We start from the raw sequence: 21,476 nt of genomic DNA, 5'->3' as shown, positions 1-21,476 counted from the left end.
AATGCTACAAATTTAGTGTAAACCATAGATTAATTAAAATAAAAGATAGGACACTAGATGTCGTCTTTTCAAGATTTATAAGTATTTCGTGCACAATAACCTTGAGATGGAAGCCCAAACGAGTTATGCATAGTCGGCGTAGAACAGGCTCTCTCTCTGTAGAATTAAAATCTCTCTGCCTCGTTATTGTTAACGAAATACTAATACATCTTGAAAAGACGACATCTAGTGTTCTATCTGTTATTTTAATTAACGTTTGGTGTAAACAATCTAGGCTTTAAAGCTAGGTTAAATGCTGCTCATTTAGTGTAAACCATCTAAGCTCTAAAACCAGATACAATGCGATTTATTCAATAAACCAGGAGGGTTTTGATTAAAGATTAAATGCTACTCATTAAGTCTCATACTCTCTAGTCATCTATTTACTTTAAAACTGAATCAGCAAATAAGTTTAAATAGATACTTTATGTGTTTTGCTTAGTAAAAATTATTTCTATTGTTTGTATCAGTAACTAAACCAGCCGGGGGTTGATTGAAACCATTTTGCACATATAATATTCAACATATTTTATTATATTAAGAATATTGTTATGTAGATTAAGAAAATAGTTTTGCAACTACCAACGATTAGCTTGCAATTACCAACTACTATCTAGCTTGCCTATTTCAAAATTTTGTCTTATTTTTCCATAACCACATAACAGGGTTCTACTCCACTTTCCTTCCCCATCAAAACTTAACTATTTTTGAATTTTTGCATTGACTGCAATTGAAATTAACTAGAACTAGTCTGTCATTAATGACAAAAATTACTAAAAAATCAATCAAACGATTTAAATTTAAGTTTTCAATGAACTAATACAGTTTTTTTTTAATCTCATCAAATGTTGTAGAGACGGTACAGCTCTTGTAGCTGATAACGCCTCTAGTTTTTATTTCAAATCCAGTAATGACATAGATAAAGATAGATTGCGCATAAGACGACATTTTCATCTTGAAAGATATAAATGTACAGAGTTGTTTTAAAGATATTCCTAGTATATAGATTAACTAGGTCGGTTGTGAACATTGGCTGTTCTTATGTCATTGAGTACTTGTGGTGTACATGAGTTCTGTAGAGTAAATTCTAGAAAATTAGGGCACTTCGCGACCCTGTCTTATTCAGGACATATTAGAGACCACAATGTTAAAAAAGGATAACGCCCATGATCAGGCAATCATTTAATCAAAGAGAACAGATTATACACAATTCTCTTTGCATTTAATGTGGCACCGTTTAGAATGGAACATGCCTCTTTACAAATGCGGGTCAGTTTAATGGACGTATGTTTATCCTTTAATAGATAAACTCAAGCACAATTACTGACAGACGAAATTTTTTATCTAAACCAATTTCTATTATGAATGAACTTATCTAATTTTTATCCTGAATTATCCTTAAAATAACACGGGGGTGGGCGGTTATTCTTTTACCCGCCCACCCTGCATCATACAATGGTTTGTATGAATTATTATTTCATGATTTGTGAGCACTGCGCTCTGCATTGCATATGCGCAGATTTAATTAACATTTTTTAATTTGCACAGAACATAGAACAGGAAATACTGAACACACTCCACAGATATTCTAGTCATGTTACTCACTACACTCTAGCTTAAAGGGACTGTACAGTGTTACTTACTACACTCTAGCTTAAAGGGACTGTACAGTTTACAATGTTACTCACTCTAGCTTAAAGGGACTGTACAGTGTACAATGTTACTCACTACATTCTAGCTTAAAGGGACTGTACAATGTTACTCACTACATTCTAACTTAATGGGACTGTACAGTGTTACTTACTACACTCTAGCTTAAAGGGACTGTACAATGTTACTCACTACACTCTAGCTTAAAGGGACTGTACAATGTTACTCACTACACTCTAGCTTAAAGGGACTGTACAATGTTACTCACTACACTCTAGCTTAAAGGGACTGTACAATGATACTCACTACACTCTAGCTTAAAGGGACTGTACAATGTTACTCACTACACTCTAGCTTAAAGGAACTGTACAATGATACTCACTACATTCTAGCTTAAAGGGACTGTACAATGATACTCACTACATTCTAGCTTAAAGGGACTGTACAATGTTACTCACTCTAGCTTAAAGGGACTGTACAATGTTACTCACTACACTTTAGCTTAAAGGGACTGTACAATGATACTCACTACACTCTAGCTTAAAGGGACTGTACAATGTTACTCACTATTTAGCTTAAAGGGACTGTACAATGATACTCACTACACTCTAGCTTAAAGGGACTGTACAATGTTAGCTTAAAGGGACTGTACAATGTTACTCACTACATTCTAGCTTAAAGGGACTGTAAAATTCTAGCTGAAAGGGACTGCAAGGAAAATATATATGTTTCTTTAAAATAAAATCTTTCTGAAGGTTTCAAGATAAAAAGCAATATGCTAACTGTACTGTTTATTTATTATGCATTGTAGTTGCTGTATATGGGTATGTGGCCTGAATCAGGCCGAATACTGAGTATTGTTTATATTTGGCTTGAAAACGATTTCACAGCATCCAACTACATACCGCCAGCCATTTATTCAACAATTCAACTACATACAGCCAGCCATTTATCTAACCACTTCAGCCATTTATTCAACCACCTAACTACATACAGTCAGACATTTGTTCAACCATTCGACTATGTACAGCCAGCCATTTATTCAACCATCCAACTACATACAGCCAGCCATTTATTCAACCATTCAACTACATACAGCCAGCCATTTATTCAGCCATTCGACTACATACATTCAGCCATTTATTCAACTACATACAGCCAGCCATTTATTTAACAATTAACTACATACAGCCAGCCATTTATTCAACAATTAACTACATACAGCCAGCCATTTATTCAACCATTCAACTACATACAGCCAGTCATTTATTCAACAATTATCTACATACGGTCAGTCATTTATTAAACCATTTATCTATATACGGCCAGCCATTTATTCAACCAATCGACTACATACAGTCAGCCATTTATTCAACCATTTAACTACATACAGCCAGCCATTTATTCAGCAATTCGACTACATACATTCAGCCATTTATTCAACCATTCAACTACATACAGCCAGCCATTTATTCAACTATTCAACTATATACAGTCAGCCATTTATTCAACCATCCGACTACATACAGCCAGCCATTTATTCAACCATTCAACTACATACAGCCAGCCATTTATTCAACCACTTAACTACATACAGCCAGCCATTTATTCAACCATCCAACTACATACAGCCAGCCATTTATTCAACCATTTAACTACATACAGCCAATCATTTATTCAACGCAACCATTCAACTACATACAGCCAGCCATTTATTCAACCATTCGACTACGTACAGTCAGCCATTTATTCAACTTTTCAAATACATACAGCCAGCCATTTATTCATCCATTCAACTGCATACATTCAGCCATTTATTTAACCATTCAACTACATACAGCCAGCCATTTATTCAACCATTCAACTACATACAGCCAGCCATTTATTCAACCATTCAACTACATACAGCCAGCCATTTATTCAACCATTCAACAACATACAGCCAGCCATTTATTCAGCCATTCAACAACATACAGCCAGCAATTTATTCAACCATCCAACTACATACAGCCAGCCATTTATTCAGCCATTCGACTACATACATTCAGCCATTTATTCAACCATTCAACTACATACAGCCAGCCATTTATTCAACCATTTAAATACATACATTCAGCCATTTATTCAACCATTCAACTACATACAGCCAGCCGTTTATTCAACCATTCAACTACATAGAGCCTGCCATTTATTCAACCATTCAACTACATAGAGCCAGCCATTTATCCAACCATTCAACTACATATATACAGTCAGCCATTTATCCAACCATTCAACTACATACAGTCAGCCATTTATTCAACCATTCAACTACATACAGCCAGGATTAAGAAAATCATAAGTTTCCACAGTGGATATTCAGATTAAGCGCTCAGGATTAAGGGCAAAGAGAATAGAATATATATTAGAGGGGAATTTACTAGAAAAAAGTGTAAAACGGCCATTTTGTTGTACTGCTTCCATGCTGCAGGTGTACTTCACATATTTATGCTATATAACCTTTTGGGCCCTGGAACATCATTTTCTAGAAAATCTAAAATTAATGTTAAAAGAAAAACAAATTATGAAATAGGCTGGTTTCATAATTGACCAATGATCATTTCACATAGACTCTATGCCTTTCACTTTACAAACGATGATTTTCCGTTATAACTAAAAATCAAGTAATGTTCTTTATTCACCTAATTCATTATAAAGTTTAATTAACAGTTTAAAAAATTCGAAATTGAAATGAATAGTCTAGGGAACATACTGTATTAATGTACTCTACTGCATATAATTTGAGAACATTTACATGATTTGTACACTTTGAACTCCCTTTTAGGCTGAAAGGCACTGACAAAATACATACCGAGGGATTCTCTAAATTCCCCTCTAATATATATTCTATTCTCTATGATTTAGGGTATTCAATTCTAAAGTTTTCAGCTCAGTTCTTTAATTTTTTTTTAAATAAAGTCTTTTTTCAATATTTTATTGTTTAATAAACTTCATGCATAATTAATTTTTGTGTTTTTTATTCGAGTAAAAGTAAAGTAGACCATTTTTCGCTTTAATTGAATAATCCTTATATTTTCGCAACCTAATTTCTTGGACAGCCATTGTAGGTAGAAAGGAATTGAGTCTTTGCAACAAATTTAAAATTTCTAATGCATATATTTTTGCAGCCTGATGGTGTAAACCTTTGATATTTCAAAATTAGATTATTTGATCTAACAGAATTCATTGTTTAAAATATCTAATGTTTATGACATTGGGTGGCAAAGATATAGAAATTAGAAAACTAAAGAATGTGACTCAATTCCTTTTAAATGAAATAAGTATCATATCTCTTTTAATCAAAAGTAAAAAATATGCTGATATTTATTAATAAATCATAACTATTCTGTTCCGGCAGGCGCTGAAGAAAAAAAATACTCGGTAATGTCGGATATAAATTGTCAGTAGATTTTAAATATTCTAAATTCAAACCCATTTTCATTTCATTGCTATCGTTATGAGAATATACTAAGCTGTTTGTTTGTTTGTATGCACGATCATAACTCATAAAACCCTTGACCGATTTGCATCGAATTTGTTTAAGGGAACTCATTAGAACCACGGAAAAATTCTGAGCTTGGTTTAAATTTTCTAGATTTACTGAGTCGACTTTATAGAGAAAGTTATGCTATGGAAACAAAGCTGGGTTTCCTAGCTGGTAAGTCACCCCAGACTAACCAGAGTGAGAGGCGTTCTGTTTCTTCTACTTGTAGTTTTGGTCTATAATTAAACAATATCTTTAAACTTACGGATTTGTTTCATTCAAAAAGTATATACCGGCAAAAAAGTAAATGAGACAAAAGACAACAAAATTATGTTTAATAGGTCAAATTGTGATTGAAAGTCACAGCTTTCTGGAATATTGAAAGAACCGTGAAATCCACGTGATATAAATATAATTTACCTAGCTTCTGAAACATTTATGTGTGAATTATGCCAAGAAAAGTTGCGGATTTTTAGCCTGTGTCCTGATTTCGAATTGAAAGCTAAGATTGATGAATATTTAATATTCCAGTTTAATTTGCATATTCTAGTTTATATATATATATGGGCTACCCCCCGCATACACTACTCATTATGTGGCCTTCCCCCCCCCTCTTCTCTGCTCTAGTTCAAACACCTAGAAGCCCATAACATCATGGATTTCCCCAGTCTCCACTTTCAACCAAGATTAATATTTTAAATAAAATTGATTTTTTTAAATTGAGAACTACGTTATCAAAGAATTAGCTTTATTTGCCTTTTTCTAACTTATAAAATCAGACTACGTTTTAAAATTAATTAAAGGAACTTTAATCGTAATATGAGTGACCTTACATGCAAAAAGGAGCATGTCAGATTCACAATGCGATCCTTTAACCCTATGCAGATTAAGAATGACAGATAATTCCGTATTTATCCAGATTAAAAATAAGTTCCCAAAATAGTACGTGTAATATATATTATTAATCTCAAAATATTCATCAACTATAAGTTGAACACCCCTCCCCCCTCTCTACTGTTGTTTTCTCTCCTTCTTACGAATCCCTGCAATCTGAAGCCCTGAAATAAAGAATAAATAATTATGTTAATTTTCTCTCAGTCCCTCCCTCTCATTTGTATTTGTATTTGTAGGCAGTCGCACAGACACAGTTAATACTGTTAAGACAAAAGATGAAGTGATTGTATTGGATAAAGACATTTTTTAATTTTTTATATTTTTTATATTTTTTATATTTTTTATATTTTTTATAACCCACTTTCAAAGAACAATTATTTTACGTTGAGAGGTTATCATGTCCAAAGCGTGAGACATAGGAAAACGGTTACATATCTGGTGTAGTATTGTGTAGAGTATACCCATGGGTTCAACCTGCATAATCTGTATCTATAGCATATGAACCCTTTGTAGAATCTAGAGCATACCCTTGGGTTCTATCTGTATAATCTGTATCTATACCAGATAACCCTGTGTAGAGGTTAGAGTATACCCCTGGGTCCTATCTGTGTAATCTGTATCTATACCAGATGAACCCTCTGTAGAGTGTAAAGTATAGAAAATGCCCCTGGGTGGTATAAGTATAGATTAACTAGATGAGGAATCCAAATATAAACGTGAACTTGTAATTCAAGGGAATTGTTTCTATAAATATTTTAAATTGGCATCACTTTATCACTTTATACCCTTCAAAAAAGTCACCAAATGAAAAATCATAAACTTGGAAGGGAAAGATAAAAATTTGTCTGATATTTTAAAGGACAACAAGTATTCTACGGACTAATAAATTAGAATCTTGAATCAGGAATCTACCAATTACTCGTTAGAAACTAAAGCAAAAGACTTGCACTTTGCAATGTTGTCATCTCACCCTAAACTAAGCTTTCGGTGTGTACTGCAATGATTTGCAGTACTATTACCGAGAAAATAGTTGGTTTTAGTGGAGAGTGATCTTGATATCTAGGACTGAAAAGAGTATGAAGGGTTGGAGAAGTGAATTAACCCTCAAAAGTCATCCCGGTTTTATTAGTTGGTGAATAAATTTCATTGCTGTGTATCTTCAGGTCCATTGGTGTGTATCTTCAGGTCCATTGCTGTGTATCTTCAGGTCCAGGGATAGTTTGTTTTTGGTCAATCATTATTTAGAAATATACCCACAACTGCAGTTATACTAAAAACCCCGCCATTTTTTAACTCTGTTAAATTAAATAATCTCCGTTTGAATTATCAAAGGTTTAGGCCATCAGGTTTCAAAGATGTAGACATCAGACAATATGAGTTTGTGGCGAGAACGTATACTGTATAGTTCCTTTGTGAAATATTGTTTTGACTTATGATGACTCTTATGATAAAAAGATAAAAATATTGTTAGCATATTTTTTATTACTGCATCTTGGATTAGTTTGAATTTGGCTGTTGCAAATACTTATTTTCAGATGGACGTCTTGTCAGTAGATTGTCTATGATTTCTCTAAATTTATATCCTTATTGACATTTTATTTGTAGATTGTCTTTGAATACTGCAAACTTACAACTCTATGTGGACGTCTTGTCAGTAGATTGTCTATGATTTCTGCAAATTTATATACCTAGATAGCCGTCTTGTCAGTAGATTGTCTATGATTACTTCAAATTTATATCCTTTATTGACATCTTGTTAGTAGATTGTTTATGAATACTGCAAATGTATATATCTAGATGGCCGTCTTGTTAGTGAATTGTCTATGATTGCTCCAAATTTATATACCTAGATGGCCGTCTTGTCAGTAGATTGTCTATGATCACTTCAAATTTATATACCTAGATGGCCGGCTTGTCAGTCTGTGATTATGCAGACCTAGAGAATTATTGATACAATTAATCCCAAGGTGCAGGGGATGCAGGGCTCAAGTGGATAATCCTAATTCAATTCTAGTTTTATGCAGAATATTCTGAGACAACATTTACTTCCATCATATATATATTAATACAAATATAATAGAAGAATGTCTATACATATATATCAATTCATATATAATAGAAGAATGTCTATACATATATATCAATTCATATATAATAGAAGAATTTCTATACATATATATCAATTCATACATAATAGAAGAATGTCTATACATATATATCAATTCATATATAGTAGAAGAATGTCTATACATGTATATAAATTCATATATAATAGAAGAATATCTATACATATATATCAATTCATATATAATAGAAGAATGTCTATACATATATATCAATTCATATATAATAGAAGAATATCTATACATATATATATTAATACAAATATAATAGAAGAATATCTACATATATATTAGAGACGAACCTAGTGTTAACTTCAAAGTCGATAAAAGAGCAACGATTTAAATTTTAAACTAAGTTGGCGGGAAGCGCCCTAGAATCCTTTAGATTAGACAGAAAATGTGTCAAGATGTATAAGCAAGAGCGTATTCTGCTCTCCACTGTCTAACATATTCTTACAACGATCGACTAAATGTTATCTTTCTAATTGCTTCGCTATATGGATTGTTTTTCTGTTGAAAAAGACTAATTATTGGCTGAATTGGAGTAATTAAAACACTCCTGCCGAGTTCATTAGCGCCTGATCCAATCAGGGTTCAGTCATGTGTTTGGTGTCTATTCTGAACCAATAGGAATAGTATAGCGGTAACATCTATCCTTCTATCTATCTCATTATCCAATTAGAGATAAATCCTTATATGCCAATTAGAGATAAATCCTTATATGCGCGCTATGACAGTAAATGGAAATATGCAAGTGGCAATAATAATAATTAATAATAATAATAAAAAATTAACTGTATGTCTATGGAAAGAAGAAGCCTGTATAACTTTAATAAAAAATGATAAATATAAAATTGAATTGTACAAGGTAGGTTTTGTTCTCTGTAATCCTAATCCAGGATTAAAATTACACTGCATCAATTTTCAAACTTGAAATTTTCCAAGAAAATGGAAATTTAAGATAGCTAGAGAATTTTTATTTTGATCTTTGTTTTAATATTTTTTAAGAATACAGAGGTCGAAACTTTTGTGTGGATTTTGTTAACCTTGAATTCTTGATCTCGATATCCAATGTTTGCACATTTAAATTTGAGGATCAATGTTTGATCCCTCAATTCAAGTTATTCCTACTGTGTATGACTATCATGAGATCTCGGAGAGGAATAAATTTAATCCGTTGATCTGCATAAGATGAAGATCAATGCTTGATCCCGAGATCTACAATACAAAAGTTATTTTCTCTAATCTTAATATACTTCTTGTGAGGAGCACATACGGATTCAATGGGTTACTTGCTACTTTATATAATATCATATAATTCTGGTTTAATGGGTTACTGCAATATAATATTAAAGGAAGTACTCAGATTTTCATATTTACAGGGTGTGCAGTAAAGAAAATATTGAAAAAGCTAGATTTATTTAGAAAAAATGCGTACCTTGAAAATAATTTCAAAGTTTTCTCTTCCAAGTAAAATAATAAAAAAGTTGATACAAAATTACTATTGTGTATCACTGAAATTTTCTGCCATAAATATAGATCTGGAAAATTGAATATTTTATTGGTAAATATGATAAGGTTTGTGTGTGTGTGTTTTAGTAGGATTTGGTTGACTTTCGGCCCAATGGATTCGGATCCTTGGGTCTGTATATTTTTGCGGATCCTGGATTATAAGGAAGCCAAAACGGATCCAGATTCGGATACTGACATCAGTATGCAAAGATATAAGATGAAGAAATCAGAAAAAAATCATCTTTTCTCTTTAAAATGTTTTTGAATGAATTTTAAAAATGATTTCAAAAATCTAAGACAATCTCTTTAAATCGTCTCATATAATTGTCATGTATTAATAATTATCACGCAATCTCGAGTATTGAAGACAAGAAAACGGTAATTCTCAAAACTTAAAAAGTTTACCATTGCATGAAGAAGTTTTTTTTGGATTACATATTAAAAATAAAATAATTTATTTTCCTAATAAGGTTTATATTCCATCCCCATTTATTGCATGAATGCAATGTTGTAGACACATAGTATTCCCTTTAATACATATCCTTTAATTATTTCATGGCAGCAGAAACCGAGAATATTAGATTAGAACTAAATTAGTTGGAATTTTTTCATGCATTCCTGTATTTTTCGTGTGTCTTAATTTCATGCTTACTGTTTTCGTTCAATTTATATTAGAACAAAAATTTGTGTCAGTAATTTAGTTTCTTAAATGAAAAAAGACAGAAAAATATTTTTTATTAATCTCTAACTAGTCAGTTTTCAACAAATTATGAATATATAAAAAATGAATTCCGAATAGTGTTCTCTATCTGTGCGCCCAACAATGTAGTGTAAGCACAATTTCAGGTTGAAAACATGAAATGTACCTCGATGTTTTTTTATCGTCAGTACGTCCTACTCTATACTACAGTGAAACCACTAAACTCTGTACCAGGGAGAAGACTTTTAGACTCAAGTTACGACTTTAAATAAAATACACTGCTTTTATGTCGTCTTTCTTTTTCATTTTTTTCTGGTTCTCACTATATATAAAGTAAACCAGAAGTTTTTTGGAATTTTACCAGGGGGGCTTAACCTGTTTTTCCTTTTTTTGTAGGGGGGGGNCAATGCTGAAGAAAGCAATCTGTTGCTTTATGAAACAAATTTGTTTCTCCACGAAAGAACACTTTGTTTAAAGAAACAAACCTTGTAAGTTTAGATAATCTTGGATAATGTTTCATTGTAATATTCTCCACATTATGCCACTTGATATTATTCAGATCTTGAATAACACATTATATTGCATAATTCATAGCTTAAATACCACATTATATTGCATAATTCATAGCTTGAATACCACATTATATTGCATAATTCATATGTTGAATAACACATTATATTGCATAATTCATAGCTTAAATACCACATTATTTTGCATAATTCATAGCTTAAATACCACATTATATTGCATAATTCATAGCTTGAATACCACATTATATTGCATAATTCATAGTATTGCATAATTCATAGGTTAAATGTCCGCGCTTTACAATACAATTCATTATTTGAAAATTTTATTTTTCCGCGTACATTACATTTTTAACTTTTTTTGTTTAAAGTCGTCTTCTTAATTCTTTAATGATTTTCTGTGCCATGGGCGTGAAAGAGAAAGGTGCTACGGTCTATTAAAGCTTGAAATTAGGTGACTAAACTTGATTGTTATCATCAATAAATTAGTCGATATAATATGCTCAAAGTAGCCATAAACAGTATTTTATGAGTACTTACAGGGTTGGATACTGGATATTTAATCTCGAAATGTTATTGTTTTTGTTTCGCTTAAGATTATTATTTATTATCTTTTTTAAAAAACTTATTTCTCTTGAAGTATTTAGCCTTATTAATGTGTAAAACATGTTGGTATTTGAAGCAGAATTAAGATTGGATATGATTCTGAGTAAGCTGAATTCTTTCCTAGTTTGAATATTATATTAAGGTTTGCAGAATTCTTTGCATGGATACCGCATGATGGCGTGCAGAATTCCTAGCTTGGATATTGCAATTTGCATGTATAGCATGCAGAATTGAGCTTGGATATTACATGATGGAATGCATTATTACTAGCTTAGATATTACATCATATTGATAGTATGCATATTGCATAATTCATTGCTTGAATACCACATTATATTGCATAATTCATAGCTTGAATACCACATTATATTGCATAATTCATAGTATTGCATAATTCATAGCTTGAATATCACATGATATTGCATAATTCATAGCTTGAATACCATATTATATTGCATAATTCATAGCTTGAATACCACATTATATTGCATAATTCATAGCTTGAATACCATATTATATTGCATAATTCATAGCTTAAATACAACATTATATTGCATAATTCATAGCTTGAATGCCACATTATGCCACTTGATATTATTCAGATCTCTATTGAATTAGATGATAAAAACTAAATTTGTTATTATTGTGAAATTTGGTTTAAAAAGTTAACTTATAGTAAAATGACTATTTAAACCTTAGAATGTTTTACCTTCATAGATTGAGCCTACATTTAACCTTCATTTTTGCAATCTCATATTTACGAATGAAAATCATCGTAATAAATATATCAATAAAATTATAGCATTGCATAATGAGAATGATTTTCCTTAAAGTGCGTAGTTTTCCCATAATATAGGGTTACCCATAATTGGGATGAGACTTTCAAATTACCTGAATCTATTCAACTTTAACGATGACTTTTGTCTTTACAATACAGTCTTTATAAGGTGTGTTGTAGATTATATGACAATGAAAGCAAAAATGTAAAGGAAAAAAAACATTTTATACAGTGGTCTCTAAACAGTCAAATTCTATTATCCCTATATCTTTGCAACCTGTTGGTGTAAATCTTTGAAATTTCCAACCTAGATTCAAATTATTTAACAGAATTAATAGTTTAAAATATCTAAGGTCTATAACATTAGGTTGAAAATATATATGAATATGAAATCCGAGTTTTTGGCTTAACTACAACTAGATTTTTAAAAACTCCTCCCCCAGGAATACTATAGATGAATATGTATCCAAGTATCCTGGGATCATTAAGGATAATTTTTGTTGGTTTGGCTCCAGATTCACTTTCCTACAGGCTCTCTCTTCTCCTCTCTCTCTCTTTCTCTGTATATATCTCTCTCTCTCTCTCTCTACCTGAACCCTAACCACACAAATAGATAGATAGATACTCTACTAACCACTCAGTTAACCTTTGGTGTCAGACCCGCTTAGACGTGAGCGGACACATCTCTGTTGTTTTAAAGTGTTGAAATTGTGAAGTGTGTTTAAAATATACAAATGTAGTATTTTAACAGTGAATAATGATGTAAGGTAACATAGTACAACCGAAGGTTGAGGATGGTTTGACCCGGGGGTTATGAAGTACGTCGAGGTGGCCGGGCAGCTTAGACCTGAGTTTAGGATGCCTATGCATCTGAACGGGGTATTGATGAGTGGATACCGAGGTATGGGAGATGGTGTTTACCGTCCTCCTCTCTCCAACATGTCCCCCGGGATGATGCACAGAACCTCCAGCCTCGAGATGCTCAACAACATCAAGTTCGAGGAGAAGCGAGCTCTCATCGCTTCAACACTCTCCCTAAATGATCTCCTGAAACCGTCCCAGGATTTCAGGACACCAATCAGCCCGCCGACGAGCAAGGCCCAGTTTAACCCGGCGGTATCGAACGGGTATATGGTTCCACACAGTTTATATAAGACGGGAAACGGCGGTTACAATATAAACTATTTGAACAACGGTATTCCGGAGAAGGATATAGGTAGGGTTTAAACACATATTTTTGTCCTTAATCTCTAATTATTTTCCCGTTTCAGTTGTATAGGCTTAACTGGGTGGGGGGAGGGGGGGTTCACATTTTTTCATATTTCACCCCCTAACCTCTCTTCTTATTTTTTCATGTTTCGCGCGTAAATATTCACACGAAGAACTCCTATATTTCCTCCTTTTTATTCAACTCCCCCCCCCCATAGATAACATGTAGTTGCGCCCATAATAAATCCCTTCTCTAATTCTCCTCTATGTAAAGTTTTCTATTTTAGTTTTTACTAATTCTATATTTTACCATATTACCTTCCCTACTTTCCTCATTTAAAATGTGTTCGCTCTATTTCTGTTCAATATACAATTCAATATATTTGAAGAAATTTCTTGATTTATTGTTCCTGAATTAAACTACTTTGGTAACTTGTAAAAATTAAAACTTTGTTTTATGTTTTACCCGGCTTCGCCTGGAAACTAAAGTTTCTTCATAAAAGTCAACGGCACTCTGTTCAGTCAAGATAAGAACCTTTCTGCGGTTCTGCCAAGTTCCCCAATCTCCAAATTTGATCGGTCAACGAGTTCATGAGATATGATCAGAAATCCAAACAATCATATAATTACTATTTTATAATATAATATTTCGTACTTTTTACTTAATACAGGACACAGGTGTTTAAGTGTTAGAGTAGTTTAACACATATGGAAATATTGAAAAAAATGATGTTGAAAATGATTTAAATTATATTTCTATATATTTTCACAAAATCTGATAATTTAAGTTTTAGTTCAAGGAAAATTCCTTTGAGGGACTTAATCAAACATATTTAGTTTCTTAAAAATAATATTTTTCCTGGTTCTTTCTAAATCCAATCTGCTGCTTTCTTAAGCCAATCTGTTGCTTTCTAAAATCAATCTGTTGCTTTCAGAAACCAATCTATTGCTATAAGAAACCAATCTATTGCTATAGGAAACCAAACTATTGCTTTCTGAAACCAATCTGTTGCTTTAAGAAACAAATTTATTTCTATAAGAAACAAATATATTGCTATAAGAAACCAAACCATTCCTTTCAGAAACCAATCTGATGCTTTAAGAAACAAACCAATTTATTGCTATAAGAAACCAATCTATTGCTATAAGAAACCAAACCATTCCTTTCAAAAACCAATCTGATGCCAATTTATTGCTGTAAAAAAACAATCTATTGATATAAAAAGCCAATCTGTTGCTACAAGAAACAAATTTATTGATTTAGGAAACCAATCTAATGCTATAAGAACACAATCTATTGATATAAAAACCAATCTATTGCTAAAAGAAACCAATCTATTGCTATTAGAAGCCAATTTACCACAAACCTGCAAAATGGTAAAATAGCGTAAGGATTGTCCCTTCCATGTTCCGTGTACCTGTGTTCTGTATGTTGGTAAGTGAAGATAGGAATCCAGGCATTTGAAGAGACACGAACAAAGCACCCAGACTGTAATTTCAATTTTCTACGCACTTTTTACATGATTGATTGATCAAAGCTGCGCGTGTTGGGGGCGTGTGTGCGTGCGACTCTTTGTGCACGTATATATGTATTCCTACCTAGCCTTTAGCTATGAAAAAATTGTAATGGGACGAAATGCGCGTTATTATCTCAAAAACGCGACTTCACTTTTTAGCCATATTTTATTATTAGCAACAAATATCTACTGTTGTAAATCGTAAAATGTAGGAGGGGGGAGGAAGGATGGTAAGGCGGGAGGGGGGGATGTTACAGTTTATGTATTTTTAATCAAATATGACTATGAGAGAACTACAGGGTGTCCCACGAAACATGACAATAGGAAGACGACTTGGAAGTCGTCTTTGGTATTTGAATTTATTTGTGACATTTAGTCTTCTATCTACTTTCCTCAGGACGGGGTCCAATCTTATCCAATACTCATCTTTCTAAACCTTTCTTTATTCATGCATTCTTTATTCTGTATTTTCTTTATTATGTATTCTCTTATCTTTATTTTCTTAATTCTGTATTCTTTTATCTGTATTTTCTTTATTCTGTATTCTTTTATCTGTATTCTTTATTCTGTATTTTCTTTATTCTGTATTCTTTATTCTTTATTCTTTTATCTGTATTTTCTTTATTCTTTATTTTCTTTTTTCTGTATTCTTTTATCTTTATTTTCTATACTAATCTTTCACTAATGCTATACGTATATGTAGTATGTTTCTAAAATTGCGCATTTATTCTTCTGAAACAAGGGAGAAAATCTTCCAAATGGAATACTTTTTAAGCTATAAATGATAAAGGTTTAGAGGGTACTGGCATGTCCTTCCATGAAGGGATATTTCCAAATTAGGCATCTTTGCATGGGGGGAAAGGTCGCTTGAAATTACGTTTACAGTCCCTTTAAAATTCAAACGGAAGACCACTTGAAATTACAAGAAAAGTCCCTTTAAATTCACACAAACTGACAATAATTCAATTGTAAACTTATATGAGAATATTAATTGCTATTTTTAAAACCATATTTTTAGCCTAATTCGTTATTGTTTATTTTTATACTACCACTAGCGCATCCCGGGGCTTAGAGGGAAGTAAATCAGTGCAATATATTGGGAGGGTAGGGAGGGGGATTGGCCATGGGAAAGAATGGAAAAACTTACAAAAAATTAGCAAAAATGTGTTTAAAGAAAAGAATGTTTATATTGAATCTGATCTGACACATTTTGTCAGTTTCCTTCAGGTCAGAGTTAATCCAAACTCAGTTTTGCAAATTTTTGCTCAGTCGTTCACGCTCTCTGACACATTAGAAAAATAGTTCGACTATCCGTACCTAGTTTTACTACTTTTCGCTATCATAAACTCCGACCTAGGCAGATTATCGGGACCGAACGTTGTCAGCTAGATCCAATTCCAATATATAGAGAAATCCACTGAGTTTTGAAGTCCATGGAAAGCTCTGTTTACAGAAACATCTAATACAATTAGAAGCAATCAATTCATGATTTGATTATGGTTCATGCTCCTCTCTTCACGTTTTCTCGTTCTTCTGCGTAAAATCAAAACTGGAGAAGCTACGAGGTTACAAAGTCGTTGCAATAATGTTGCATTAATTTGACCTTCTCCTTTCTTGACACCTCTTTTTTAAGTTAATTAGATTATTAATTATGGAAAGTTTAGTAAGGAATTATTGCATATTTATTCTGCCTGGTTTCTTGCCGCCATTTAAAGTTGGCGCGATGAAGCATGAGCAATGCACGTCAAATCAAATATGAAGGTTCCGCTTCAAAACCAACAAACATTGCGTAATCTTGAGAAATTCTTACAAACATTTTTTTTTGAGATCCTCAGAGCTTCAATTTGATTTATTCAGAATCTAGCTTTTTTCGGGTTTTTTTTTCTGTTTTTCATCCTTTGATCAACTTGGATGTTTGATGTTTTGAAATAATCATTTCCTGCCCCTTCCCCCCCTCCCTTTATGGTGCAAAAGGGGGGGGATATCTCAGTATGTATACTATATATATACTATACAGTTTGGTGAGAGTTTTTTTCAGTTTCAAAAAACGTTTGTAAATTTCATGCCATCTCTGATTGTATAGATACTATCCGAACTTTAAAATTACCCCCCCCCCCCCCNCTAGCCTGTCCTAGCCGCAGCGCTCGGCCCAGAAAGTGTCTTAACCTAACCTAACCCTAAATAATAATAAATAAATGGATATAATTGACCATGTGGCCATAGCGCTCGGCCCCCTAGCCTGTCCTAGCCGCTGCGCTCGGGCCAGAAAGTGTCTTAACTAACCTAACCCGTGGCCGTAGCGCTCGGCTCGCCAGCCTGTTCTAGGCACAGCGCTCGGCCCAGAATGTACCTAACCTAACCTTAAATGATAATAAAAAAAATACTAACCGTCAAAATTAAAAAAAAAATTTGCCCTTTTGTCGCATTTTTTGACTCTTTGTCGTTTGACCCTGTGTCGTTTGACCCTTTGTCGCGTTTTTGACCCCTTGTCGTTTGACCCTATGTCGTTTGACCCTTTGTCGTTTGACCCTTTGTCGGTGAATCAAAATAAAGATATAGATTTTTTTATTTTGTATAAAATTCAAAAACATCGTAAAATTTTCTGTTTTGTAGAAAACATCTAGAATTGAAGGAATGGGGTGTCATTAAATAGAAGAAAAATGTTTGTTCATCAACGGTTTCCTGGATTAACGACACGACTCCTGATTATCTGTCTTAAACCATCAATTACCAAAAAAACTCGTGAATTTAGAAAATTTTAAAAATCTTTTTGTTGGCGTTTCTATTTGTTATGAATAAATGACATTACTCGATTTTGATTTTTGAAAAAATAACCATTGTATAGCTCTAAACATCACTATACTGCAGACAGATTATTGTGTTCGTGCCTAGAGTAATTATTTCAATACTTAGATGAAGTATTTTCATGCCTACATAGAGTATTTCATTTTATCACTAATAATTTTCATACCCTAAGTAATCATTTTCATACATAGACTAATTCTTATACCTACAGTCATTTTTATAGCTTGGAGTCAATTTTAAACCTAGAGCAATAATTTTCTAACATGGATGAAATATTTTTAAACAATTTACACATAATAGTAATTAGTTAAATATTTGGCACTGTAACGATTAGGACTAGTTTGATCTCCTTTCCAATAGAAGTATTACTCTGAAATTAGATCTTTGAGATGATACGAACTCCTGAAGTTTATTAAAATGTCATATTTTTCCCAAGGATTTGAAGAATTTTCAAAATTCCAAAAATTAAATTCCTAGTCTCCATTTTTATCTGTGATACAAATCTATAAACTGTTTAAAATTCTGAAAATAGAATTAGGTTCGCCTGATCCTGCAAACTACTCTACTCTGTTCCAACAAAATATCAACTTTTTATGAATAATCGTGGAATTTTTTAAATAATTAACATTTTGTTCTGGCAGTTGTTTAAACCTCGCCCCCACCATCTCCTAAATATTTTGAATTATTTTAATTAAAATTCACTGAAATAGTTTCCGTGCTTTATTTGTAAACCCCCCCCTCCCCCCCTCTCCTCAACTCATCTCCAAACAAAACAACATTTTTAACATTATTTTGATGATCTTTTTTAAACAATAATACCTTTGTCAGTGTGTTTTTTTCTTTTTGCTTCTCCTCTTTTTGATAAAAATAATTGAATTATCAATCAGTTGGTATAATTATTCTTATTTTGGCGTGTTTTTACAGAGTTTGAGGAAATTACAGAAAATAACCGGGTTCATTGCTGATTGTTTCGCAATAACTAATATTCTTCAAAGAAATTTTATAAGTGTACACGGACCCATTTGATTAAAAGTTGATTTCAAGCATTGGTAAAGCTATTTTCACGCATTAGAATTGTCGTCTTTCTATCGCCCAGCTTTTTAGGTCTCACTCTGTACATGATATTTCTGGAAAGGGGGGAAGAAGGGGGGGGGGATGTCAGATTTACAACTTGAAACATCTCTAAAAGTTCAGAGTGGTAAAGCTTTGTTATTTGTCATAAAATTTGATTCTCACTCGTGTTCACAAAAGTTTACCAAGCACGACATTAGCAAATAAACAGAAAAAAGGAATCAATTCCAAAAACGTTGTTTCAACTTTATTTCAACAATAAAATCTATTTTTTAAAGTTTTACCTCATTTTGTTTCTTTGCGTTTTACAAAAATTGTTAAAATTATATATTATTGAATTTTCAGGTATGTTTGGCGGGATAATATTACAAAATATTGTTAATTAAAGGGGGGCTGTAGACGTGATATCTTTTGAACCTTTCGGAGTTAAAGTAGATTACTTAAAGGGACTGTTAGCTTATTTTTAAGTGACCCTTAATAGAATGAAATCAGCTTTTTAATTCATGCTTGATCCGACAAAGTTTGTAATGGTACCGTTGTGAATCAGACATTGTCGTCTATGTATAGAGTAATGCCTGAAAATACGCTTACAGTCCCTTTAATATTCTTTAAAAAGGAAAAAAAGTGCAGTTATGTATAAGATAGAGCTAGAAAATGACCTGCTGCCTGATGAAGGCACCTTGTCTTCCTTATATAGGGAATTATGTAACTTGGGACTGTGAGTACTACAGCTTCTGTTTTCAGGGTTACACAAATATTTCTGTAATTTGTGAATGAGTTGAATGCAAGGCTGGGGCCAGGGTTAGAAGTTTAGTTTAAATTCAAAAGATTAAATCACGAAGTGATCCCTTCTTTGTTTCAAACTACGTTTCAACCCATTCAAATTCTATTATGTCAGGGTGTCAATTAAATATAGCAAGAATAAACATTGATTACACAAAAACAAATATGTTTTTTTGCCTAGCTTAAATGTTTCTGTAAAATTTCATTACAAGAAAACAAGAGTTTTATACATTCTAATATCGAACTATTTTTCCAACATTTAAATTTATAAAATGCAATTCTCTGTCAAAAAGAATGTTTTCTTTCATTAGAATTCTGATTTTTGAAAGAAAATTAAATTCATCATTATTCTTCACAACTTCACATTTTCTTTCTCCTCTGCTCCAATCCTGACTTCTCAAAGGGTTGCAGATCTAGTTTTGAGTGAAGGGAAGAATTTTAAATTCCTCCCTAGACTCCGTCACGGTAATCTAGAGGTCCTGATTTAGACTCCATCACGGTAATCTAGAGGTCCTGATTTAGACTTCATCACGGTAATCTAGAGGTCCTGATTTAGACTCCATCACGGTAAACTAGAGGTCCTGGTTTAGACTCCGTCACGGTAATCTAGAGGTCCTGATTTAGACTCCATCACGGTAATCTAAAGGTCCTGATTTAGACTCCATCACGGTAAACTAGAGGTCCTGATTTAGACTCCATCACGGTAATCTAGAGGTCCTGGTTTAGACTCCATCACTGTAAACTATAGGTCCTGATTTAGACTCCATCACGGTAAAGTAGAGGTCCTGATTTAGATTCCATTACGGTAAACTAGAGGTCCTGATTTAAACTCCATCACGGTAAACTAGAGGTCCTGATTTAGACTCCGTCACGGTAAACTAGAGGTCTTGACTTTTAAGGTTTTAAGCCATTTTCACCGTTTAAATGAAGATTTATTGTATTTGCTATCTCATGCTGTTTTGTAGGACTAATAAATAAAATCTTTTGCGCTATTTTGGACGGAATTTAAATTAGAGATTAAATTATGTCTTAAAAACATGGTGACAGACAAGATGTACTTTGATCTCTAGTTGACAGACAAGATGTACTTTGATCTCTAGTTGACAGACAAGATGTACTTTGATCTCTAGTTGACAGACAAGATGTACTTTGATCTCTAGTTGACAGACAAGATGTACTTTGAGCTCTAGTTGACAGACAAGATGTACTTTGATCTCTAGTTGACAGACAAGATGTACTTTGATCTCTAGTTGAGAGACAAGATGTACTTTGATCTCTAGTTGACAGACAAGATGTACTTTGATCTCTAGTTGACGTGCAATGTTTGAACTAGGAAAACTAGTTCAACTCCATTCAATAAGAAATCCAACAAAGGGACGAAATATTTTAATTTTCTAAGCCCTATATCTTTGCAATCTGATGTCCAGATGTCGTCTCCTAACTGTAATTTTTATTGGGACACCTTGTAGCAGAAAAAGAGCTGAAAACTTAATAAAATAAATAATAAATAAAACAAAATATAACTCCTTTTATCTTTGCAACCTGATATTGTATGCAATTGATGTTTTAAACAATAATTTATGTTATTTAAATAGTTTGAAATATAAAAATGTACACCTCAGTTTGCAAAGATTAAAAAAAAAATTTTGAGGCGAGTATTTAGTTATTTTTTTTGTATTTTTCTTCTTTCTTTTTCTGAATGTACAGAGTTGGTATCTTATAAAACTTGAAAATTGTTG

General features: G+C 32.6%; 1 protein-coding gene across 1 annotated transcript in view; it reads left to right on the top strand.

The window, feature by feature from the left end:
• The first annotated feature begins 13,004 nt into the window (after positions 1-13,004).
• The window catches only part of LOC111696728 (uncharacterized), a 58,823-nt gene continuing 50,351 nt past the window's right edge, over positions 13,005-21,476 (top strand). Inside the window, exon 1 of the mRNA XM_023466439.1 lies at positions 13,005-13,568. Coding sequence (XP_023322207.1) covers positions 13,166-13,568 — 403 coding nt within the window. The 5' untranslated portion in view covers positions 13,005-13,165. The remainder of the gene's footprint in view (positions 13,569-21,476) is intronic.

Source organism: Eurytemora carolleeae, unplaced genomic scaffold, assembly GCF_000591075.1.
Source record: "Eurytemora carolleeae unplaced genomic scaffold, Eaff_2.0 scaffold55, whole genome shotgun sequence".
Taxonomy (NCBI): Eukaryota; Metazoa; Arthropoda; class Copepoda; order Calanoida; family Temoridae; genus Eurytemora; species Eurytemora carolleeae.
Note: the sequence above shows the minus strand (reverse complement) of the source record. Positions and strands in the feature narration are given on the sequence as shown.